This window comes from Micropterus dolomieu, linkage group LG18, assembly GCF_021292245.1.
Source record: "Micropterus dolomieu isolate WLL.071019.BEF.003 ecotype Adirondacks linkage group LG18, ASM2129224v1, whole genome shotgun sequence".
In the NCBI taxonomy this organism is placed as follows: Eukaryota; Metazoa; Chordata; class Actinopteri; order Centrarchiformes; family Centrarchidae; genus Micropterus; species Micropterus dolomieu.
Window position 1 is genome coordinate 23,607,826 of NC_060167.1, and position 27,024 is coordinate 23,634,849.

Sequence of the window (27,024 nt, forward strand, 5' to 3'; positions counted from 1 at the left end):
AGTCACCAATTATTAGTGTGGTTGGGGAGAAAAGGGGACGAGGAGATGCCGGTTGTGGGGTTCCAGAGCAGGACTGAGCAGAATCTGCTTCAACACTGCGTGCGGACTGAGGATGGAGTGTGTGAGCTGCCGAGTGTTATGTTAGAGTAGCAGTAACAGACATGAGAGAAGGGCTACCCAACGGTGCAGGGTAGAGATGGCCTCCGGAGCGTCTGAGCACAGCCTCCTTCAGGATCCTACGTCGGGAAGCGGAGGTTTTTGACCAGGATGACGGCCGCCGATCAGGGCCAGCGGCAGACTGGCGGCCCAGCCGATCACCGTTTGCTGCCAGTGCAGGAGATGTAGCCAGTGGAGGAGATGCAACAGTGTCGGCCGGCACTGTCCGCCGAAAGAGATCCGTATCAGGGAGACTCGAAGCTGCTGGTGCATCCACTGGATGGACCGAAGTGTCGTCAGACAGGGCTGCATAGCGGTCCGAGCCTCTCTTGCAGCCACGGACCACTTCAGCCCAGGTTGACTGATGCTTCGGAGTCGAGCAGGAGGAAAGCCTTGGAAGGGTAGAGGGGTCCCATAGCACGGTGTCCCGGATGTTAGCGGTTGAGAAACAATCTGTTTGGCTTGTACTGAAGCCACATCCATAAAGCCAGCCAGCAGGGAATCTTTCTCTTTGAGTTCTTCTGAAAGTCGTCGGATGTCTTCCATAAGGTTAGCAATCTTTTTGTTCGCTTTCTTAAGGAGTATGCAGTCCTCATGGGGCAGAGTTATCTCAGCTAGCATAACTTTAGTCGCCGGAGCTTTGTTGTGATCAGTAGCGTTGATAGCGTTTTTACGGTCATCTAGCTTAAAATCCATGTCATGTCAGAGTACTGTGCATGCGTTAAATGTACTGTTTATTAGGGCCCGAGCACGAACTGTGCGAGGTCCCTATTGAAAGTGTAAAGATTTTATTTTTCTTTTTTCTGCAAAGTAAGCTCAATTTTGGGGGCCTAAACATACCTGAAAACTCACCAAACTTTGCACACATCAGAAGTGGTGAAAAATTTCGTATTTTATGGGTTTCGCACATGGACGTGGCAAAATGACTCAAAGAACCCATATCCTAAACCCAACAGGAAGTCGGCCATTTTGAATTTTATGGCAATTTTTGGATGATTTACACACTCCGTACTTTAACAAACTCCCTCTAGGGATTTAGTCAGACCGACTTCAAATTTCTGCTGTGCCGTCTAAAGGCATTGACAATGAAAAGTTGTGCTATCTGTGAGTTTTTGTCGATGGGCATGTCCGTGGCGTGGCGTCAAAGACCAACTCTTCGCCATGACACAGGAAGTTGTTGTAACTTCAGTGTACATGCTCACATCTGAACAAATCTTTACGTGCTTGATAACTCTCCCACCCAGAAGACATCTACATGCCAATACCGATTTATATTCATAGCGCCAAGTGCTATGTAGCGCCACATAGGGGACACAGGAAGTGACGTATAACACCTTCATGCAGCGTCCAAATTCAGAGCGGCACCGGCAGAGCTCCAGATTATGCAACACGGCCGGCTCACACCCCGACGCGCTACAGGCGAGGTCCGCCCAACGCTGCTTGCAGCGTTAATTTAGTTTATTATCTTTAAGCAAATTAACATTCAAATTTTTAGAATAAAGTGATTTCCAAATTCTTTTGATGTACATTATGTTTTACTGTACTGTAATAATTTACAGCCCTGTCTAAAACCCAATGTATTTTAAAGCTGAAGAGGAAGGCTGAATTAACAGTAAGCATATTTTATATAATATTATATTATTATTATATTATTATTATTATGTTTAGGTGTTTTATGGGTGAAGAATAAGATTAGACATATGCTACATTTGACTTTGCATTGAAATATGAACACAGAGATCCAGGGATGATCCAAGTATGACCACACACCCAAAATAATTAATGACCCTGCGTCGCTTACTGTTTGGTAACATCAATGTCAGAGAGCTTCAGATCTGTACAGCAAAGCTCCAGTCTGGCATTAAATCCAGTGCCCATAATTCTAATGGGACAAACAAGCAGGTCTCCATCTGAATAGAACAAATAGCTTTCTTCTGGTGTCAATGAATAGCTGAGGCAGACCTTAATTTAGATCAGTTGAGTCACCAAGGCTTGGCTAACACAAATAGCTAACAACTTGTTTCCTACTGCAGTAAACAAGTGTAACATGCCTTTCTCTCAGCTCCAAAGGACAAACCCACGAAACCACTACTTATTTACATATTCAGTCAGATCCAAGTCAGGTTCAAGAACTATTTTACTAAGTAAAGTACTGAGTATTTTACTGAGTATAGTACTGAGAAAAAAACAGTTTGACTAACAAAATGATAATTAAATCATCAGCAATTTATCATTAATAGTAGTCTCTCTCGCTCCCAAATACACAAACCCACACCTGTCCATTCTCTGTCTATATTCTCTCATGTGACACGGGCTTTCCTCTCTTATGAAAGTGCCAGAGGCATTGCTCATTCAGTGATGCGCGCGCGCACACACACACACACACACACACACACACACACACACACGCGCGCGCGCACACACAATCACTCACACAGCCCCGGCCTCTTGGCTATATCCACTTAAGTGTTCGCTTGAGTGTTTTATTGCCACATCGCAGCCTTGGAGGCTATTAAAAAGCCATTTAAACACCTGTGGCCAATGGTTTATTATAAATAGACAATGTGCTACAACCACTGTTATTGCTGTATCAAATACATCAGCTGGGATGTGGATTATATGCATAGTTAGTACATTTAAGATTAACACAGGGCGATTAAGGCAGCACATTTGTCAATACACCTATAAAGCAGTGAGAACACAGTGGACACGGCGGGCTGAATATGTTTCATGCACACATACATTTCATAAATGACTCCCTGGGTTCTTGGTAGATCTTGTGTTACTGTAGTTTAGGGCTGAATGATAGAAGTCAGAAGTGGGACAGAATCATTACCGCCATGTGAGGAAAAAAACATAAATGCCAAAGTTAAATGTTATTTTCTTCAGAATCTGTACTAAAGTTACTTTATTATTATAGTGTTTTGTTTGATCTTAATTTAACTATGGTGATCATTCATATATTGCATTCAATTGGTTTTAATACATAAAACTGATGTTTTCTAGTAACAATGGCCCAAATAACCCTAATTTCTGCGAAGGAGTGCCTCTAGGCTCTGCTCTAGGAAAACCTTTGTTTTTTTATACATTTATATTTTTCATCTGTAAAACATTCTAAATGTAATTTTGTATATTATAGTAACTTCTTAATTACTTGCAATATCCAATCTATAATAGGATTTTCTTAAATATCTCTGATGGGAATATAATACTGTATCGTAATCAACTTTTTAATAAGGGTTTTTAGTTGGTTTTTCATTTGAATTTACTTATTGGCTACTTTATTAGTTTCCAGGGGTGGTGGAAACTTAAAAATGTGCTTGACACTCTTATAGGGGACACAATGACCTCATAAAAAGGACCAAACCCATTTTTACAAAACACACATATAGAAACACTAAACACACCTAAAGTTTACATGCATAATTAAACTGTGCCATGTTGGGTCTCTCGCAAGTAGACCACAATGATAATTTTATTGGATACGGTGTATGATTTTATGTATGTTTATAAATGCATGTATGCACACACATGCATACCGAAGAAATATTTGAAATGAGAGGTTTAAACTGTGCGAGAAAGGTCTCTTTGGAGTTGGGAGGTCTGTGGTTGAAGGAAAGTGGGTGTGCACGGTGTGAGAGCAGTAAAACTGGGAGGGTGGGAAAAGCACCCTGCTTGAAATTTAAAGAGCACTTTGTTCTCCAAAGCTCATAAGCAATTAGCATTAGCAAGACAAACCAAAACAATCCTAAAGTTAAACTTGAAGGAGCAGGATGGGAGTGGTGCACTACAAAAACTGTCCATCTTAGATCAGTTTCAAAAGATATTACAAAATTTCTTGGAACAAGTAGTGGATTCTTTCTCCCTTGTTGGTTACATATTTATGAAAAACAAACTCTTGATTGAACAATGAAGTGCTGATTAGAAGTGTGTGTACTCCCAACAAAATATTAACATCCTAGCATGTTCTTTAGTCTGATTTTGGAATTGCCTTTGTCTTAGTAGAAAAATATGCATCAATAGTTCCAGAAAAGATCAAATAGCCAGATAAATAAAAGTAAGACCGATAGTTTTCCTAAGTGACCAGAGTAAATTTGTCTTGTTGTAGCTTTGTGTTTTATAGATCTAAACTGCCTCTTTCATCAGATTTCACAACATTTTGGAGTCAGTTGGTGACTCTCACATGTACAATTATACACACCAACATGCAGTGGCAGGCACGGTGCTGTCAACGAGCCATTGGGTATCTCGCGGCAGGATGTGACATTCACCTTCACAGCTTTCATATCACCGTGACTACGGCCAGTCTGCATGCCAGCAGTGGGTGATTGGGTTTGACTGACAACTGACTGACTTGTCTTAAAGACCTGTCTGTCTGCGAGACACTGCAAAAATATATTAAGCCATTCCTTCCATTAGGGCTTAAAATCTTCCTTTTCCTGAATAGAAAAAAAAGTAACTTCACCTGTTTCGAGTGTAAATAAATTTCTTTTTGTATATTTAAGACTGAAAGAACTCATTTAATTGATTTTAGAGTGTAGAGACCTTCCTTTTACTAACTGGTTCCAACAAATTTTTTAAAACTATTTTACATGTATTACAAAGAAATATGTTTCGGCTGCAAATGTTGGACATTTTTTGCAGCAGAGAGAAAGGGAGACACCCTCATAAGAGACGATGTGACAGTCCATCAGTGAAAAAGGTGTCATGGTTGGTGTATCAGTGACTGGCTCAACGAAAACTGTCGCGGTTTTATATTTGCCATGTCTGCCTCTCACTCCATCCATCATCCACTGTCCAGCTGTCACAGTTTGAGGTGACGTGACGTGACTGTATCAGTGTCGGCCTCCAAGATGCCTTTTTTGGGTGATGTCATCCATCTGACTGTCTGACTGTCATAAAGAGCTATCTGTCTGACTGTCTGCATATCTGACTGACAACCAGCTACACTCATCTGATTCATGTTGACACGAGAGGAAATGTCAGATCAACTTGCAGATGGGGGTATTTAGCTGGGTTGAGTTTTTAAGGGATTTTTGGTTGGTTAAATCCGAATTAGACACATTTAATATTAGATTTACTGTTAGACCTGTACAGATGACTTGGGGACAAGAGGTAGCTAATATCCTGTGATATCTTAGTTATAACAACCTCAACTTTAACACTAAATACAACTTTTCTTTGTATACAAGAAAACTCCACATGGCATCTTTTAACTCAACAGCTGTCTACTCCCATCCGTTCCAAAATTGTAAAAGTCGAAAGGTGAAATGAGAACTCCTTTTTCAATTGAATTCAGTTTTAACAGTGTCCCTTCTTCAACATCAGGAGTAACAATCTACAGAATCTCACATGAAATCTGACCCAAGGTTTCTCTACAAACAACTTCATCATCACGGAGTTATGTAGAGTTTTAGCATTCCATATTGGAAATACTGTTCTCTTAAATATAGGTGGTCAAATATATGGTCAAATAAACTGAATACTGTACAGAAAGAGTGCTTAAAGTCGCTTTAGGCAAAAAATACTGGTATCATTTCAATTTAGCATTTTTGCATATGAATAAGCATAAACTAACACTGCCATGTGTCATAACATCGCCTCAGACATTAAAAGAGAACCAACAGGATCATGTCAGGGTAATTCTCTGGTCTGCATATCTGCCTCTGTACGTCTGACTGTCTCCTAACTGGCTGGTTTAGTTTTCTGTACATCTGTCCATCCATCTGTCTTTCACTCATGAGGATCAGTAGCCGTCATAAAAGTGCATCTGCCTGCAGTCTACCTAGATACTGGTCTGTCATCTCTGTCTCTTTGAGAGCTTTAGAGTGCCACGTCTAACTCTCAGAGGCAGAAACCTTTTACCTACTCCAGGCAGTGTACAGTACTCCAATCTAAATGCAAAAGAGGTACAGTAACAATCTTCAATTTTTTGATTTTCATACCTGTATTGATAACAAATATGGATTTCTTGTGAATAAATTCCTTGACACCGGATATCAGACACCTTTCAACAGTGCAACTTAAATACAAAATCAACAAAACCTTCTTGTTGTATTTTTTCAAGGGATTTGAAGGATATACTCTCAAAGCAATAACATGCAAACAGAAAAAGACAAGGGGAGCACAGGAGACAGAACATAAGAGACAAAAAAACAGACAGAGTGTCCGAAAGAAAGCCATATGGAGACATCTAGACAGACAGTAGGAGAAAGGAGGCATTAAGAGATGAAGACAGGCTCAGCAGGGTTTCCAGGGATCGGATTTGAACCTGCTGCTACAGCTCACCATGCTGTCAGAAAGAGGGCTAACTAGAAGCATTATGTGCAAGACACAGACAAGGTGCTTTTAAAATACCTGACCACACTCTATTTCTGCAGACTTAAGGTATATGCTTCAGAAAATTTTTATTTTGTCTTTTAGTATGTAAAGCTTTCTGTTCTAGGTCTGATACCAAGTGTAAATAGTATAAGAAATATATGATACATGCACTTGGCAAAGTAATGAATGTGTCTTAAAAGAAATGAGGGCACAATACTGAACTCACTCACAATCTTTAAATGACCAAACACTGTCTCTAGGATAGTTTGTAAAACAAATCCTACATGCATTGTATCTCAATCTAAGCTCACATGAAGTTACCAACCAAGGTCTCCTAAAAGTTTTGGTGTACCCAAATTGCAGCCCGCTCATAAAATGTTCCGCACACAAATTGCTCGCTCCATGACTCATTTTATACCATATAGGTGCCAAACACAGAGGATGCAACTGTGTTGACATGGAAACATAATAAACAGACAAACAGACGCTTGTGTCGTGATTTTGAAGGTGACGTTTAAGAAGGGCCCTGCATAATTTTTGCCAAGAAACCATTTGTACACTGGAAAAATAACAATTTATTCTATTTTTAGAATGATCTCGATGATTAATATTTTTTTCCCGTGGTTTGATCATCTTTGAATTCACTGTATGTTATAGACACATGGAACTCGCATGAACTTGACAGAGGTTTCTAACATGTAAAGCAAGTTTCTAGAAGTAATCCAAAGGCCTTGTAGTACTACTCACCAACCAGTGCTGTTGAGCTGCTCTCAGTCTCTCCTCGATGTTACTTTGTTCTTTTATCTCTCCTTTTTATTCTCCTTTCTCCTTCATTCAAACTTCGGCAATATACAAAAAAGTGATAAAGTCTGCTTCTCTCTGCCTCTCTGCGCCTGTCTCTGTCTCTCTGTCTCTATCCAGCTATTCCAGACATGCTGCTCAGCCCCAGCCAAATATGTGAGGAGGGCGGTAAACAAGGAAGATAGCCTGTGTGGTCACTGGGCCCGTGCCCCACTGTACACCACACACACACACTGGAACACACACTTATTCTACTGTAGTAAGACATTATGTTTAGTGGTTATTTTCATTTTTCAGAAATCAAGGGTATAATAACAAAAACTGTATTGCAACATCTGACTTTAAATGGTTATTTGCACTCATGCAGGTCAAATTAGAATGAAACATCCACTTTATATACTAAAGATGCTGCACAAATATTATTGTATTTTCAATCATTATACTTTAGTTTACCACAGACAAATAAGACCATTTCTATCTCACACCAAAATAATTTTGTTCACTGTTTTTCAAAGTTAAGACAAAACTGCCACCAAACTTCTTCCCTGGCATCTCTCCAAACATTTGATTGCTTTCACTTGACATGAGAGGATAAACACGTTATGAAGTGATATTTCTATGATCCTCTACTCTGACAAACTCTGCTAGCACTGTGACGTCACTGAAAGAACAATGACATTTTTGTTGTTTTTTTTGCCATAAAACAATCTCCATAAATCTATTCTTCAGAAGTCCTGTGACATTGGACTTTGTAATAATAAAACAATTATCTGATGTTAGAATGATACACCTGTCACTTAAAAAAAGCAGCTTTGCTCATAGCGGTGCAGTTGCTCTATGGCGGCTCAGTGGCCCAAATGGTGGTCTTCTGACTGGTTTGACCTCCAGGGTCGACAGCTGCCATCACATCACAGGGCTATTAGTGGAGCAAAGGAAAGCCGAAAAAACACAAGGTGCACTGCGTACACACACACGTGCACTCATGCACGCTTAAACAAACCACATACAAAACTGCAAAAGACCTATTCCAATGTGTAAACATTTACAGGCATACACAGACAGCAATGTAAACCCATATAGCACAAACAAACTGGATAATACCAACACAAACAGCTGAGCAAATACCTTTACACTCACATACACTTTACGTCTATAACTGCACAAGTGAGACAGTCATCAACAAATACCCTAAGAAAGCTAAGGATGCCTCTCCTCACGTTCCCCACGAGGGCATCCGTCAGCGTGAAATGTGCCCAACTCTAAGCCACCTAATCCTGCAGACCCTTTTAAGACACCCATCTTTCGTTGAGTCCCCTCAACTGAACTTCCAAGGCTGCTGGACCCTGTTAAAAATGGCGCCAGGATGAGTTAGCCAAGCCCCAGATGCATTCAGACTTGAGCGCCCCAGGATAAAACAATCGTTTAACACCTGGACAAATAAACAAGTCTGGATTCTCCAAATGATACCTGATGAGTGATTACTGACCACTGTGCTGCAGCGTGTAAAAATAGGCCATTCTGTCAAGCAGCTTATCAGTGTTATTCATCAGTGTATGTGGTCACCTGGGTTTGCCAACTTAAATGTGTATTTGACACCTGATTAACATTTAACATTAAACAATAACAACTCTCAGTGCCTTTTTTTCCCGATGTTTTTTCCGGCAACAAAACAGAACTCCAAAGTCTTTTTTGTAATGCTGCTGACACAACTTTTTAAACAGTTCTCATGAAATTTTGTTGAATCTCTTTCTGGCTTCATGTCATCACACAGTTTCCAAAACAAACAAGGCCTGCTTCATCCCACATCTGTTCAGTCCCTGTAAAAAACAGATACCGTGTTCTTGCACCAGCTTCCTCTGACCATTTGGATTCTCACGTCCAAGTCTAAGAGCGAAAGCAGCAATTAGAGAAATGAATAAACTGTCCGAGAGCCTTTTCTGCTGAGTGCTGAGAACACTGCCGTCCATTCAATTAGGATCAAAATTGCAATCCTGGCACTTCCCACTGACCTTCTTGCAAAACAGCAATTACCACAACGGTTCTCTGGGGATGTTCATAAAAATTAAATGGGTCTTTGCGAAGCCGTTCAAAAAAAATCCCATATATAAAAGTGGATGCAGCACTACAATGGCTGCCAAGTCCTGACTCAACTGAGGATGAGTGCATCCTTCTGTTTGTGCAAGCCTCTCAGATTAACAGCGGTAATCATGAATCTCATCATCGCTGAGACTCTGCCAGACTGCCAGGTATCCTAAATTGCCCCACTTAACATAACAGTGTAACTTATATCGATATGTGAAGCTCACTTTATTTCAGAAACAATCTTGTAAAGGTGTGTTACGTTCAACATCCTTTTAGAGATTTTTCCATTTCTCATTCATATGCTGGATATACACTCATTTACTAAGGGGACAAACCAATCCATAATAACATAATGACCCTAATAGCAGAACATATGGAGAGTCAGAGTGGGAACGAAAGAAATGTAGTAGTGTCCTGACTGCACAACAAAATTCTTGACGTCAGTGAAAAATGGTACAAAATAAGTGATTGTTCTTTATGATCATTTATTGCTGACGTTTCAAGACATCTGAAAAACTGAGCATCATGTGTTATCATTGATGTTTTGACAGAACTAAAACTAAATCACAGGCAAAATTACACCTGAAATTAACCTTTTGTAACATTTCATAAAGATAATTTAATTATTATAGTTATGATTATTTTGAGTGTTTGGCCTTAATTTCTTGCACTGATATGTATATGGATGACTGAATAGGTAGGAGAGGGTACATGAGACAGGGAGGTGGGTATTGGCCACTTGTGGGACTTGGCGTTGGTGGTGTCTCAGGTTACAACACCCCTGGGGAGGGGTAGCCAGTAACGTGGCGACTGACGCCCCCCTATTTCTGCAGCAGCTATTTAAAGGCTTAATTGACAGGTTGGGGGAGGAAGCTGGGGGGCTGCGTTGGCAGCTCCGGGATGTACGGTTTAGAGGAGGAGAGGTGGGTGAAGAGTAAAAAAGATCTCTTCAGTAGACTGCAAGGTGCATCAAAGCCAGAGATAATGACCCATGGGGGTGACTAAGGAATTTAATTTATGTGCACTGAATTTTAATTGTAAACATGAAACTAGTCAACTAAATTCTGAGATTAGTATCTGAAATAGGAAAAACTGATGTTGCTGTGTTTTTTTGTATTTGCAAATGAAAATTCAGTTTAAATATTTCCTGCTGTATCTAAAAAAATTTAATTGTGATTTCTGCTGTCCAAAGACCTGCAACATTTTAAGGCTCTTTAAAACTGTACTCTTTCTAATGTAATAAAACTGAAATTTTTACGGGAAGGTTCAACACTGTTGCATCCAAGTCTTTGGGAGGCAAAAATCACCTCCTAACAAATAATGTCCGTGTATCCCCAGCCTACTGCCTCCATGCTAACACAATTAAAAACACATTCAAACTCTTTAGTATTTATGTAATGTTTCTTCAATATGGTCGGTGTATTTAATTCCAATACTATATATATCCTTATATCCTAAGAGTTTAAAATTAATATAATGCGTACTTCTGACTAACTTATGATGTATACTCTCAAGCTTCATGGAGTCAAAACACTGTGAGTTAACTCACAGAATGTTAGAGAGAAAACTCTATTAGTAACCGTGGATGAGACAACTTAGCTATCAAACTGTGTGTGTGTGTGTGGTCATACCAGGCTCTCCGTCCACAGGGGCCTCACAGCGCTGGCTGAAGCTCTCATAGGAGTCCCAGCGGATCAGATGGTCCTGGGTGTTGTAGTCCACACAAACGCTCGGCCCGTTCTCCAGGTGGCTTAGGCCTGAGGAACACATTGCATGATGGGTTATGGAGTCCTCTCACAGAGCGTATTACCTGTCACTTTAAATGGTGTCCTTTTAAATGCAAACATCCATAATTTGGATAAACAGATTGCATAAATTGAGAAAAAAATGTAGGTTTTTGTCACTGTTTTGAAATTTGTCATGACCAATACATCGGGTTTGATGTTGCTAAGTTACAGTATGGACATTTGTTGTCGATATTCTATTAACCATATTCTCCATGTTTCTCCTTTCAGTCAGCAAAGATGAAATTACCTTTGATTTTTTCTGGTCCATATGAGAAAACAAACTCCACTTTTCCATACTCTGGGAACCTCTCATCTGTAGAGACACACAGTATAAAAAATATTATTTTTTGTAAATCAATGGACACAAACACTATCTGTGGGTGAATTGAAATCTGTAAATTTATTTTTATTATCTGAGTATTAAAGACAGATTAAAACTACATCAAAAATCAATAATGCAAACATGTGGGTGTCAAAGTTTATTTAATTTTTTAAATACTTCAACGAACTCTGGTTGGGCTTTTTCATAATAAGCTGCTCGTCTGCATTTCCTTCCATATAGTTTCATGTGAATGCTAACCTGCCCTCACCACCAGGGGACCCTGTCACTACACAGATTTGAGGAACAGTGTCCTCCTGCAGCAGGGCACAAGAACGTTTTCATACTGGAAACCAAATATTCCAGTGGAGACTAGTTTAAAACTACTATAATATAGTAATAACAATACACATGACCCAGTTCTGATATACGCAAATTTACAGGAATGTGTACAAACACAAATTCATTAATACACACAAACGCACAGCAAGGCCACAAGTCCCAAATTGAATGTAGCAACTATGTAATAACATGGTGCAAGTTTTGCCTGTGATACCTCTGTCTTACTTTTGTGATGTTTATTTTTTTTACGACATTTTAAGAAATAAACAGCAGTTACCCAATATTGCTCCAAATATCTGTACTTGTTTTTGGACTCTTCGCTCACTTAAACTCAACACCTCAGCCTTGACTTACAAACACACACATACTGTATTGTATTTTCCTTTCACAATGATACAAAACACTGTCAACAACAAAAACACATATACTGTAAAAAACACACCCACCCAGAGAGCCGTTACCTTTGAAGGTCTCATCCAGCTCGCTCTTCCCAAAAACCACCCCGAGGTCGTGGATGGCACAGGTGTGGAACTGCACTCTGAACACCACATCTCTGGTTGTGTTTCTGTAACTCTTGTGGTAACACTTCAACTATGGTAAGAAAGGAAGAGTCAGGTTGTTAAATATCAATACATTAAACAATGCATCAATTATTCAGGCAAACTCGGCTTTCTGGGAGAAATATCGACTTTCTATTCTGGATTTCCATAGTTAAAATAAGCTATAAATAATAAATAAAAAAAACTATAAATAAAAATAATTATAAATAAAAATAACAATAATACAACTTCTGTGACCAAAAAAAAAGAGAGCTGGAAGGAATTTGTTGCGCTGTTGTTTTGAAACGAGTAATGATGGTAAGCCGACAAAAGTCAAGAGTTTCTAAATCAAAAAGAAAATGAAAGTTATCACTATTCTCATTAAAATCTTACCAAGATGTCTCCCTTAAGAAGAAGGCCGGGTTCAATAGTGATGCAGATACTGGTGTTGCTGTCTCCTTGCACATTGCTGTAGAAATGATAATAACAATGTCTTAAAATTTAATAACTGGATTCAGTACAGGATCAGCTCTGCTCTGAATTCAAACCCAAGCCACACTGAACTGGAATAAAAGTTTCCATACTATATTCCTGACGTATAGACTGGTTGCATTGCCTGGTAGATCTTCAGGAAAGGACGGCAGCCTGTGACGGGAAATAAGCAAGGACATTGAAACCTTTTTCAAGAAAACCAGTAAAAACAAGGTTCCTATTGTTCATTTGGCAGAGGCAGACACTCACCTCCTTTGGCCTCAAAGTTGGGTATGCCGTGCATGATGACATGATGCAGGAACAGAGGCTTGTTGTTGATTTTTATGTGTCCGGAGAGAAGGCCATTGAAGTATCGCACGTACCTGCAGACAAAGGAAAGTATGAGTCCAAAGTCTCATGGAATACTGTTTCGATCATCAAGCAAATCAAAGCTGTGCTCAAATTCCAGACTATATACTAATACGAATTAACCAACACTGTTGTAGAAGTTACTAAACAAGAAATTAATGTACTCCATTTTTTTGTACTAACAGGATATGATAAAAGACATGACAGATGCCAGTCGAACTGTGAGTCTGGAATGCTACGTCCAATTTTTGAAACCTTAACTATATAAAAGTGAACAGATGCCAATGGTTGTACATGAACGTTTTTGTGTTAAAAATGTTAAAGGCCGCGGTGCCTTAGTGGCCTTGGGGGTTAAGGCAACATCTCTGATTCTCTGAGTCTAGCCAGGGACCTTTGTTGCATGTCATTTCCTTCGTCTCTCTCCCCACACTTTCTGTAACCTCACTACCTAGTACAAAGGCATACAAATTCCCATCCGTCCATCCATCTTCAACCGCTTATCCTGTGTATATACTCAGCGGGGTCATTAAAATCAGGACTTTATCGCCGTGGCAGCATTATTAGTGCAAGATATAAAATGCCAAATAAATAATGAGATATCTTGAGTACAAAATTAATATTATGGCATAAGAGGTGCATTTAGACACAGACTGCGCTCAGTACATTTCTGACCATCCATCCATCCATCCATCGTCAACTGCTTTTCCTGCGTACAGGGTCGCAGGGGGCTGGAGCCAATCCCAGCTGACATCGGGCGAAAGGTGGAGTACACCCTGGACAGGTTACCAGTCCATCGCAGAGCCACACATAGACAAACAACCAGTCACGCTCACACTCACACCTAAGGACAATTTAAGGTCACCAATCAGGCCTTTGGACGGTGGGAGGAAGCCGGAGCAGACCATTACATCTATTTATTACCTCTGTACAAGCATGTATTTTTTCCTTTTGGTAGTGATTAATATCCTGGAAATCCAGTCACTGCTTGTTATAGATACCTTGCCATGGAACAAACTGATGATCAGGGGAAGTTTTGACGTGATGGTGCCACCAGATTAGAGGTTGTGGGATTACCAAAATAATTAGTATAATCATTAATTTCAATTTATTTCAATTTCAATTTATTAATGGATTGCCCCATGAGATGCAGCATCTCGTTTTCAAGAGGGTCCAAATACACACATGCATAACAATAATATCATAAGAATAATATCATCACCAAATACTTGTTCAGATACATGGTCTTAAAAAGCTATCCCACCTCCGGACCTCCTGGCCAAATTACACACCAAATCCAAACAGAATAAACCCTCATACTGTGCGGCTCACCTTTACCCCAACTCCAAGAACGGAATTCCACTCCGACTATAAAACAACCTTTATCCACGATGGGAAATGTCAGAGTGAATTGGTGTGTACAGAGGCCAGTTGGGGGTCTGTTGAGTTAGTGCGGTCTGGTTGTTAATGATGATAATGATGATGGTACCAAACGTGACCTTGACCATGGGGTCACCACATGCAGACACCCCCCTTTGCTCTGCTGTCAGTGGCCAGATGGTTTAGCCTCGCTGAAATTCAATTAGACTGAGCGGGGACGCCGCAAGAGCAGTGCTGAGAGGAGGAAGCGGCTCGTAGCTACAGTACATGTGTGTGAGATTTGTGATGTAATCATGCTCTGTCTTTTACCAAGAAATTATCTTTATTAAAGGTTTTGAAACGTTAGCATACAGTACAGATGCATATTAACTGTATTGGACTACAGCCAACATTATTGTTTATTTTATGAATTTCAGGCTGGTGGTACTACACAATGAAGACCATATTCCATCTGTCACAGAGAGTGTGCTGAAATATGAATTTAAAAAGGAGCTCTTCCCATCTGCGCACTCGAGCATTTAAAGGGATATGTTACTGACAATTAAAAGCTACCATAATGTATACAGCAAGTAATTTCTTCCATTAGAATACTGAAAGCAAAGTGTCTTTACAAGCAAATCTTCCTGCCATCTGGAAGGAAACATAACCCTCGGCAAATACTGCATGTGCAAATTTCCAAATTAAAAGTCATATCAAAGGAAACTATTCTGAGAAGCAACTCTCATGAAGCTTTGGTGAAAGTAAAAAAAAAAAAACTTTTCCCTTATGTGTTACAGCTATTCCTCTATGGATGAATTTTTGCTCTTTCTTCCCGCTCTAATCTTTTCCATCTCTGCCGTGTTTTCACGCTGTCCTACAATCACAATTCTGATGTGACCGTACACTATCTGACCAATTATCAGTCTGTGGATACTGTTTTTTAAATTACATTGTGACCCTGTCATTCTGTCTTTCAAAGCTATGACCTCCAGGTTGTTCTGGTAGATTCCACTAATAGTGTCCGTCAGTCATCCTCCTGCAGGTTTTACTCCATCACCTCTAGCGTCTAGACTTCCTCTTATCTTCATATGGCCATACACTAAATATAGATGCTTCACATGGATAGAGCATAATCGCCAAAGTCTTCCTCTGTTGCAAATATTGTTATGCCCTTCCAACTGATCTCACATTTTTGAAATTGTAGATGGGTGTAACGCCTCAAAGTTGCATCTACACTGTCAGAGATAAAACAAGAGGGAAGCAGCAGGTCTTGCAACATCTCTCTATCAACAACTCTCCTTCCATCCACGTTTCTTTTAAAGCTTTGATGGCAATCATCCAGACATGTATACTTGCCCCCTTGGCTGCCTGGCCAGAGTGTGACATTGTCGAGCAGTCATACCAAAAGTTGACAGTATTTTAACTTCTATGTGGGACACAAACATGTCAGGAAACACAACGTTGCGTTGGGAAAGGATTTATTTATGTACCTCAAATTTCTATTCTACTTTTCACGTGAGGACCTTTAAAACACACATATAACCAAGTTACTTGAGTCTCACTTAGAGTGAAAAAACTCTGCTTCCATGCAGTTTTGTCCCATAAATAATCCCAGTTTCCGTCTGAATCCGTCTTGATGGCACACAAGAGGGAGTCTGTCATCTCATCAAAAGCTCAGCTTGTTTACTGTAGCATTCTAACTAATCAGAACCAATATAGTAACCATTTAATGATACTAAAGTGTTACATATAACACCTTTAATCCAACCATTAACAAGCTTTTATAGCAGCAGCAGATTGAGCTCATCTCCTACGCTTGATGTTAATGTCACACATTCCAGACCATAATACTGGCAGACTCCAGGGGCAGAGATAATTATATCCGAAGCAGGAAATAGCAGCAGGGCAGAGGGCAAGCCTATAGACCTGTTAGAGAATGGCGGGCGTCTAATTCACAAGCTGAAATGAAGTGGTGTTAAGTCCCCTGCTGTTTCCTTTATTTCTTCGTTTATTCCCTGTAACCTTTGTCCTGCTCATCCTTTCCAAGAAGCGCTCAGATCATGTGAAGAAGAGAGACGGTGAGGGGTCAAACCTTTAAGCAGTCTAATAATGCAGAGGGGGGGCTTCTAATATTGTAGAAGCAAATTTATGACTTAAAGGAAGATGTCTCAAATGATCCTACCTCTAGAGGGAGCTGAATTCAAAATAAGAAATTGTTTGAATACCTTAAAAACCACTCTTGATCGGTTTCACTCATTCTGGTTTGGAATTTACTGTTGTGCTCTCTATTCATGGGGAAAGGACATTATCTCAAAACACTCAATGCTAAAAGTGGAGAAGAATTGGAGGAAAATATGCTCTAATGTGCTAAGAAGGCTGGAATGAACTGCCACTAAGCCCTGCAGCCTCCCCAGAGACACCAGTGGAATCCCTCAGACAGACAAGATAGATCGCTTTTCCCTGTTCCGTGCCATTCTCTCTCAATTATCCCAATTAAAATTAAACTGGTGATAAACAGAGGAAAAAAGGAAAGAATTCCTCTGTAAAATGTTTCTAAAACAAAAACAGGAGCCGCAATGCTGCACAGTCAGTTTGTCTTGTTATTCAGTTCTACAATTGACCATTCCCTAAACCCCAGTGACTGTCCAATAATAGCTTAGCCATCGTAACTAGGCAGGCAGGCCTCTTAAGCTACAGATTTTGGGGGATGTTGAAGCAGTGTGCATGGGGCTGGAGAGAGATGCTCTGTATATAAAGAGATTAATGGTTTCTTTCTTTACCCTCTCCAAAAAAACAAGAGCAAAAGGGTAATGGGTATATGTGATTGTGTATTTGTCTGTTGCAATCTTTGCTCCAAACATTAGCATGTCCTGCTATTTAGTTTACTAGTTACCAGTAGAACGTTGCTTCCAAGGCCAAGAACCATTTATTGCTACATCATTATGTGTGGTAAGGCAAGGCAAGTTGCTTTATATAACAAATTTCCGCAACAAAGCAATTTGAAGTGCTTTACATAAAACATAAAAGCAACATAGAAAAATATAAAAAAAGATGTTTAAATACAATTTTTAAAGAGTCAAATATAAAATATAAATTTACTCTGTAATTTACACGGTTCTACTTGGCCCTGTTAAGACGATCAAAACAGCAGAGAAAAACATTCAGCCATACTCGGCCTTGCCCGGACGCACAGCCACCCAGACAGTAGAGAACTACAATAGAGATTCTACTCAGCCCTGTAAAGACTTGGTATGACTACTGTGTACTACTGGGTACTACTACGAGAGAGGAGAAACCAACTGAGTTTCAGAAGCAAGGAATATGCGATTCTAGAAAAATCTTTCCCTGAAAACAGGACAGTAAACCTTACCGTTCTACTTGAATGGTCCCATTCAATGGTCCCATTCAAGTAGAATATCCACTGTGTAGTATTTTTGTATGTGTAAGGTCAGACTCAGCTTCAAGCTGATGTCAGCAAACAGGGAATGAGGTAATAACTGACCTTCTCTGTGACGGCTGACCCACAGGAAGTGCTTTGTCCTCGTAGAAGCGCCTCATGGCAAACCTGTCCAACGCCTGGTCAGCACTGGATCACACAAAATTAGACATTTTAGTCATACCAGAGTGCATGTTGCAAATTACACAGTATCAACAATAACTGCCTGTATTTTGGAAGACCTGGAGAGTTTTCCCAAGTTTGAGATTTAGAGATACCCCCTAGTCTGGCCTTCTGCTTTACAAAAAGCAGCTTTAAATCCTCCTGGCTCCATCCCAACTATTAACATCTGGTTGCATTAAAGAATGATGACATGTGCTTCTTCTCACAGAGCCAGAAAAATAAGCTGGCCAGGACGGAGCGTTTGGCCATAATAATCATATCAGTGTTTAATTTTCAAGGCTGCTCAAGTCCCAGATCTCAAGGCCTAAATGTGATTGATAGGTACTCCTGTCCTTACAAAACCTTGTGTAAGTACTTAAATAACACTCTTTCAGTGTTGGCAGCCTAAAATCTCCAACTCAGCTAATCAATCTCTTTCTTTAAACTTAGATGTGTTTACCGATCATGACATGTTTGATACCTTGCGGATATGTTGCTGTAGTGCATGTAAGCAGCCACCACCACCCCTGTTCGACCTCGGTTCCCCTGTAACACAGAAACAGAGAAAACACTCAGTTACGTGAAGTTTCACGATGCATATTAGAGAAGTTTATTTGAAACAGGAATCATTTTAAAAGGGATAAAAGACCTTTGTATTAATCATGAACCAGGGTAACAAATAAATCCTCAGATAAGATAGACTGGTCTGTAAGCTGCATGATTTATATTTAAAAACTTAAAAGCTGGAAGCACAAATAACTATTTAACATTTGATCTCTCTGCTTGTTTAAAGGGACCGGTCGGACTCTAAAAGGCAACAAGTCTATTTAGCAGTTAAGCAGGGAAGCAGGAAAAATGTTTTGCTTTCTGCTTTTTCTGCTTCATCTGTACAGAATGTGTAAATACTGTACAGTAATGTATAATAAAACAAGATGGATTGAATAACTGCAATGACTGATCTTGATTTTATGGGGGTTAGCAGCCAAAAATGCATAAAAGAGTAAAGATAAAACAAATTTAAAGGAATAGTTAAACATTTTAGGACTATGCTGGTTCTGCAGGTTGTCTTGGAAGCTCACGGTGACAAAGACTACAGTGAGCCACAGTACATAACGTTCTGTAAAACCACAAATTGTTCTTTTTACACTTTGGTTTTGGTTGTACAGATTTAATAAATTAGACAAAACGTGACAATTAGTAAGGTTTAGAGGTTCTGGCAGCAGATTTGTTATCATTGGACAGAGCCAGACCAATAATTCCTTGATAATAACTTTTCTTTCACATTCACAGTTGTGTGCCGTTTTTCCTTGCTTTACCTTGTTGTGTAGTACCACTACGTTGCGTGAGTCTCCATTGAGCCACGTGTCGATGGCCTTGCACATGCTGCAGATCTTGTCCAGCGCCGGTGCATGGTGGTCTGGCCAGCCAAACTCCAGAACCTGAGGGGGATGATCAGGACCAAAAGAAGGAAAAGACTCAAACATGACTCTCAAACATGAGATCACCTGATGTGTCTCATGTGTCTGGGATAAATTACAAAGATCATCCAGCTGCTGAGGTTTTTGTACCTTGTGGTTTAACTTTGATAAGTCACTCCTCCACTCGCTCAGGTTGAGTATCTGAAATCAGAAAGTGAAACAGATATATTAAAGCACTTATGGACACTTTATACAATTAATAAAGTTTTTGTTGCAAAAATACCAAGATCAAGATCAAAATAATAATTTTCTGAAAACTTTTGAAAGGGCACAGTCGGACCAATTTTGTCTGCAAAGGACAAAGTTGTGTAAACAGGAAACACAGGAACTGATCCAAGTTAGAAGTCCCGGGTTCACTTGGGGGGTGTTGCTCACCAGATAGTGCTCGCCATGTTTGGACCGCAGCATTGTCGCCACCTCCTTGAGGTTGGTGACATAGCTGCGTTCCTCGGCGCCGGCGGGGAAACAGACAGAGATGATCCTCTCCGTGATGTAGACCAAGTCCACCTCATAGCTCTCCTCCATGGCCTGAACCACACTCTGGCTCCTTGAGGGGCAGAGGGAGCAAGAGGTGTTTATCTTTAGCTTTTGGATCCCAGCGGGAGGATAGTTTCATGGTCAAAGTGAACATCTCTCAACCGCAAAGTTCAGTTTTGGCAAACATCTGTCAGGCTCTCCTTGAACAAGAACCAGAGGCGCTGATCGCAAAGAAGTGTGTGTCTTCTATCCTATATTCTCAAATCATAATAGAGGTGCTTTTGTGCAGATGGCTTTTAGTGAAAAACAGTCTTAGCAAAAGTAACTGATGCGTACATGATCCGGAAGCTTGCTGCTATCCAGTTGACCTACAAAATCACCTTTCTAAAAAAAAGGGACAATAGAGTGAAATTAATTTATCCTGATGAATAATTATGAGTTATGGAACCCATTGATGTGAAGTTTTGTAGTCCAAAAGGCACTGAGCTACTCTTGACTGAAAGGTGAGTACAGAAAGTTTTTTTTAAGGTTTTTTGGACATCTAGGTTACATATAACTATTGACTAGTTGTATATAGTGCTTTTGAAATAGCAGTTAAACTGCAGGTCAGTATATCTAAAAACATTTTCAACCATATGTAGCCCTCTAGATATTTAGTGACCTGCGAATGACCAAATCAATGCAACTGTGGAGTGGAGGGTTTGGCCTTTAAATACAGTCACCCCACCATTAAACTCCAAACTGCATTCCAATTCTCAGTGATTACCATCTTTACGAGGACTTTTGTGAATGTTTTTTACAGCTGCTGTGAGAACATTTCTAGAACGCTCCGATTTCTCTCGGGGACTAACAACAGAGTTCATCGCAAACATCCACTTGATCAAATGTAAACTCCTGCAGCTCACTTTTATATTTCTTGGAAAGGAAAAGATTTACAATCCTTCGCTGACTGTTGACATGACCTCTGCTGGTATTATGCAATATATTTCACTGGCCAAACAGCGATCAGGTTTTTTTGGCCAGTGCGCGTACAGTAAAGCCTACATGAGAAACAGCCGTGCCTGAAGAATAACACACAACAGAGAGGTGGAATGATACTTTACATTCCTAGAAAAAGGGTGACATATCCAGCACAAACGTTTTTTTATGTTCATCATAAAACAGAGTTGGGGATCACAATGGATTTAAAGGACTTAATACTTAAGAAAAGTAGCAGAATGTATATCAGTTCTTGTCCCAGCAATAGTTTTGTAATCCTCAGGGTCATGCTTTTTTTTGCATTTCTGAAGACTTCAAAGATCATGTCGTGAAATCAAAGCAGGTGAACTAAGAACACGCTTAGATAAACTTTTGTTTAACTGGTAAATGGTAAATGCTGGAAAATAACTGATCCCTAAACCTATACTTATATGCTTCTATATACCTTTACCATTCCTACTACTATTTTCTTTTGATGAAATACATGTGTACATCTGTGTATCTGCATACAGTTTTACACAATTGCATAACAATGCTGTGTCTTACCGCGACTGCTTTTGCCTTATCTCCACACTCTTGCAGGACCTTGTAGATCCCTGGAGAGTGCACATACATACATACATACATACAAACACACACAACACACACACATGCAGAGGGTGGGGGAGAGAGGGGGGAGGGAGAAAATGATTCATAAGCAAAGTCCATCTGGTAATGATGACAATGTTATTGAATTACAATCTGACATAACCTATTAGGGAAAAGTCAGATCACAGAAGCGAAACTGGTCTTTGAGAAAAAGAAAGACAGGAAGAAAAGAAGAGGAGAGGAAACAAGTAGAAAAAGTGAAGGAGGAGAAGGAGAAAAAGAAGAAGAAGAACAAGGAGGAGGAGAAGCATCAGGATAAATGAGAATAAAGTAAAGCAGTTAAGACTTAAAAAAGGAAAGAGAAGAAGTACAGCAGAAAAAAAAAAGACGTTGAAAAAAATGAGAAAAAGAAGAGGAATAAAAGATAGGGGAAAAGGCAGAAAGAAAAGATGAGAGTAAAGCCCAAGAAAAAGAAGAATAAGAAAACATAAAATAAAGAGGATGAGGGAGAACAGATGGATAAGAAATAGAAATGAATAAGGAGTAGAAAAAGAAAGACAAGCGGTAAATGTAAAACGTAAAAAATAAAAGTGGATGAAATGGAGAAAAAGTAGAAGGAGGGTGATGGGAACAATGAAGTAAGTGAAGGAAGGGAAGAAAGAATGGAGAAGAAGATATAATAGAAGAATAAGAAATGAACAAAGAAATGAAACAGGGGAAGATGTAAAGGAAGCTAAGAGAAGGAGAAAAAGAAGGAGAGGGTTAATGAAAGGTTTGATGGAGAAGAGAAGAAGCAGAAGACGATGAGACAACTGCAAAAGATTAAGAAGTACATCAAGAAAGGAAGACAGAAGTGATTGAGAAGTCTTCTTCTTCTCAATCACTTCTGTCTTCCTTTCTTGAGGAGAAGGGGAAGAAAAAGGGGAAAAAAAATCACAATACAGTACACCAGTGTGTTCCAGGAGAAAACCACCCTGATTCAGGTCCTGTCAGGACTTCAGCACATACTTTAATTATCCTGTCCCGTATCTAGTTATTTACTGAGAAGAGTGGAAGTCAGGCTATTTTACCGTGACAGGACTGTGGAGGGAAAAATGTACTAAATATGCTGTACTGTCGAGGAATGGCTGCATACTACAGTTGGCTCTTCCTCTTTCTGTTTGTCGGCCCAGGGGAGAACTTGTCTGTATGAGTCAACTACCATCAAAACGATAAAGCCATCCAAAAAATACAGCTGGACCTATCTTTACAGACCCTCGCTACTTTTTTCCCCACAATGTCAAAAACAGTGAGTGTTCAGCTTTACTTGTCAAGCGGTTAAAAAGAGATATTGGCAAGGAGGGTCTCTAATCATGGTGCAAGGTTAAAAACACACCCCATAGTAGCTCCCCATATTGCTGCCAAGCGGCCTCTTGCCGATGAAGCTAATCCCACCCCTATGAGCCAAAATGGGAAGCATAATTCTCTGTGATTTGACAGGAACCAGATGCTAGGCAGGCCGCGGATGCTGGTGTTTGCAAAATGAAACAGCCTGTTCACATGGGGCTTTGGGGGTGTTACGCCAGTACGTTTCACATCACAGGAATAATCTGTTGCCTTGTACAACACGGGCGCATGAACGTCTCGTGAAAGTCAATGCCGCATGAAAAGTCGAGCATACAATCTATCCATTTACATGCACTTTTCACAAGAGAACACTAGCTTTTACGGTAAAGGCAAATTTAATAGATGTAGAGCTATTTTGTCAATGCACAGTATTTTTCTCCCTCACATGACTAGCTCTGCACTGCTAAACATGGGAAATGTTGCATGGTTGCCACAGTAAGGGTAGGGAAGAAACATACTTGTGGTTTGTTTGTTTTGAAAATATAAAAAAATGCTAATTATATCCTTTAAAGAAATACAGTTAAAGAAGCCCTAAAGGTAGGAATTTTAGACATTTTAGAATATATTTTATGAAAAAAATCCATGTGATACGACCAAATGCTCCAGAACACCTACTAAATGAACTTGTGAATCACACATTTTAAGCAGCAGACTATAGTTTTCACAACCATGGCAAAAAAAAGTCTAACCTAAAATAAAAGAACATTTTTCAGCATTTTAGACTTCCTGTGTGGGAGTGGCCTACCTTGCTGAACAGGTCCCCAGTGCTCCACCTCAAGGATGAATGCAGGTAGGCAAAATGCCTCCGAATGGAGCTGCCCAGAGGCATGGCTAGGTAAAGGAACCACTTCTCTGTGTTACTCCTAATTAAATCATAAAACAAAAACTATGCATATCTACGTACTTGTAAATCTTCAGGCAAAATATGCCGGTGTACATCCAGTGTCATTTTGTCAGAAACCATCATCCAGGTGATAACAAGCTTAATCTTCAAGGACTAAAAACAAAGTAGCTCCAGTTCCTCATGGTAGAAAAGATGGTAGACTCTGCGCTGTTCGTGCCAGACGTCATCAGCGACTATGTAATACATGATGATGCTCCTCGCTCCCTCTCGAAGGTCTTCACCCGAATTTCTCTGGCTTTCTCTCGTCCTCTCCCTCATGCCCACTTTGTGTTCTCTGGAACTACTCCTCCCACGGTCTCATTATCTCTCATTATTACTGACTCCCCCCCGCTTCTCTTGTCTTGACTCCCTTTTTTTCCCAAGTTATGTTAGTATACTATATGGTTCCTGTGAGGATGCACAGTATGTTTGTGCTCGTCTGATGCACATGTTTACTCTTAAGAATCTAGTGGCTGAAGGTTACCAAAGCATGAAATATGGAATGAAAAATGTTTGTTTCTTCTGTTCTATCTTAATATTTCCTTGTTGTCTTAAGCAGTAAAATGATTAGTCATTACAACTGGTGAAATTGGATGATTGTTTTCAATTTGTCATACAACGCTAATTGACGCTAATAAAATAGTATTTTTGATTTACATGCATGTCTCTACTCACTCTCTATCCTCTCCTGAGCCAGAAACTGATTTAAATAATCCCCACAAAAGAGGCCCCACACTGACTCAATTATGGTCACAATGGGGCGTTTAGCCTCAAAACCATCATGGATGTATCCTATATGGACTAACCAAAAAAACATTACATACACACACACACACACACACACGGAAAACCCCATATGATGATGATTCATGGATTTAAGTATCAAGGAAGACAGCAGGGATTCCAGGATAAAACATAAAAACAAATGGCTTCCTTTGAAATCCAGTCAGAATGTATGGATTTGAACCAGTGTGCACAGGATTGTCATTAAACTTGCAACTTGATATGATGGGCTAACACACAAGGAATGCTATGATAAGACATAACAACCACAACAAAGATATTTCGGTCAAACAAAACACATGGATCACAACATCAGCCAAGAATGCAACTAATGTCTATAGTATTTACTCCCAAACAGTAATATGTCATTGTCAAATTGTTTGACAATTTTCTATAATTACAGAACATAATAATCAAAAACAAGACCATGGTCAAGACAATTAGTAGCCTCTGCCTCGGTATTTTTAGTGCTAGCATTTCTTATAATTACGCCCACATTTCCCATAAACCCTGTTGCAAAAGAGGATGTTGCTACTTGTATCAACCCTTAATTCATTGTTTAGCTGTTTGTGCATTTTACTAAAGAGGATGGAAACATTCTAACACCTCTTATTGCACAAGGGAAACAGCACCTTCTTCCTGTTTATGGTAATTAATAACAGAAATGAATCAAACGTAATGTGGTATTGATGTTTAAGGAATACTACACAATCATCAATGTTATTGAGTGTAAAACATTGACTCTTTGTAGCCTTGAAAGGTGGCCGAGTTCAAGGCTACAGGCAGTAAGTGTGTGATACACAAAACACATTTTGGTGGAGTATTCCTATATAATGCTACATATAACATTACATTAAACTGAAGATATAATTCAGTCCCTATATGGCAGACTGTCTCCTTCTTCTCTCTTTCTCTGTGTGAATACACAGACTGTGAATTAATCTCCATACCGACTGGTGTACACAGACCGTTTTGTGATTATATCACTCTGAATCATCGCTGAACTTCTGCTGCCGATCTAAACATTCAGGCGACGTCTGATGCAAACACTGACTCACCGTGACTCACAAAAGAGAGGGGAGAAAACAGGGATGCAAGACATCAGTGTTGCTTTTATCTTTTATAAATGTTGCTTCTGGTTACATGAAAAGGAAAATAAAGACACTTTTGAACAAGCTAACACATTTTTGCCTTTGTGACTGCTTGCTTGAATAAACTGTTTTCTTTTTGCATTAGTGGTGGCTCTCTCCTCTCTTATTTTTCTGGAATCTTGCCTTCCTGGAAACCCCGCTGCCCGTGCCCACACCCTTCATGGTTTAGCAATGTCAAGCTAAACATGCATACCTAGTCTCGGGCCAGGTTTTGGCAGCCATTTCTGGCACGGACGAGACACAATTTGCAGTGAACTGGCAGCAACAGATGTCACGGCAGCTTTTCTCATTTTGTAAGGTATGTACCACGCAGTGTTCTTTATGCGGGCATGGAACAGAGAGAGGTTTAAATCATTTACTTCATGCCACCAGGTTGCATTGATACAAGGGTGAAATAATAAAAAATATTCAGTTTGCTTAGAAAAATGAAGTAAAAATTAAAATAATGAAAAGATCATCAGCTTTGCCAATTAAGAATTTAGTTTACTTTTTTTGTCTTTAAATTATACGTACATTTTTGTTTTTTGCTTTCTTTTTGCTAGTTGATTTGCTGTTTCACATTCCAAAATGAATTTCTCCAAGTGTCTCCTCTTTTACCATTTTACCTCTTTAATTTGGAGACGGGTCACTTTAAGAAAAGGTTATGCAATCCATGTGCCATCTGAGCACAAAAGAAGTCCGGATAGCAGCATGAGCTCTGATTGGTTAGCTGTTACTGTATGTATTGCATGATGCTGCCACCTTCTGCAGTGTGCAGGAACAGGTGGTTGGATGTGAGCGTTGGGTCACAGCTCAACAGCCTCAATTATAATAAATGTATTTGTAATGTATTGTGTATGTAATGTAATTCATTAATAATTTATTAACTGATTACACCGAAAAGTCTATAAATATTCCAGTGCCACACTGACACGTGGTCGGCGGTTCAATCCCCGGCTCCTCCAGGCTGCATGTCGAAGTGTCCTTGAGCAAGATACTGAACCCCGAATTGCCCCTGGTGGCTGTGTGAATGTGTGTGAATGTTAGTTTCTGTTCGAGCACTTGTGTGAATGGTGAATGCAGATGTAGTGTAAAAGCGCTTTGAGTGGTCGAAAAGACTAGGCGCCATTACTCCAGACTGCCAGAGATTAGATAGATACAAGCAAGAAAGCAAATTTGT

General features: G+C 39.8%; 2 protein-coding genes across 2 annotated transcripts in view; both read right to left on the bottom strand.

The window, feature by feature from the left end:
• The window catches only part of faim2b (Fas apoptotic inhibitory molecule 2b), a 76,435-nt gene that overhangs the window by 4,805 nt on the left and 44,606 nt on the right, over positions 1 to 27,024 (bottom strand). The gene's annotated exons all lie outside the window — the stretch shown is intronic.
• LOC123956869 (tensin-like) overlaps positions 8,114 to 27,024 on the bottom strand; it is a 53,700-nt gene continuing 34,789 nt past the window's right edge. Inside the window, exons 7-19 of the mRNA XM_046029362.1 lie at positions 21,621 to 21,670; positions 19,995 to 20,166; positions 19,710 to 19,760; positions 19,458 to 19,580; positions 18,623 to 18,687; positions 18,046 to 18,129; positions 13,089 to 13,201; positions 12,932 to 12,992; positions 12,741 to 12,816; positions 12,255 to 12,399; positions 11,395 to 11,460; positions 10,992 to 11,117; positions 8,114 to 8,175 (exon numbers count right to left, since the gene is read on the bottom strand). Of these exons, the coding sequence (XP_045885318.1) occupies positions 8,114 to 8,175; positions 10,992 to 11,117; positions 11,395 to 11,460; positions 12,255 to 12,399; positions 12,741 to 12,816; positions 12,932 to 12,992; positions 13,089 to 13,201; positions 18,046 to 18,129; positions 18,623 to 18,687; positions 19,458 to 19,580; positions 19,710 to 19,760; positions 19,995 to 20,166; positions 21,621 to 21,670 (1,194 nt within the window). The remainder of the gene's footprint in view (positions 8,176 to 10,991; positions 11,118 to 11,394; positions 11,461 to 12,254; positions 12,400 to 12,740; positions 12,817 to 12,931; positions 12,993 to 13,088; positions 13,202 to 18,045; positions 18,130 to 18,622; positions 18,688 to 19,457; positions 19,581 to 19,709; positions 19,761 to 19,994; positions 20,167 to 21,620; positions 21,671 to 27,024) is intronic.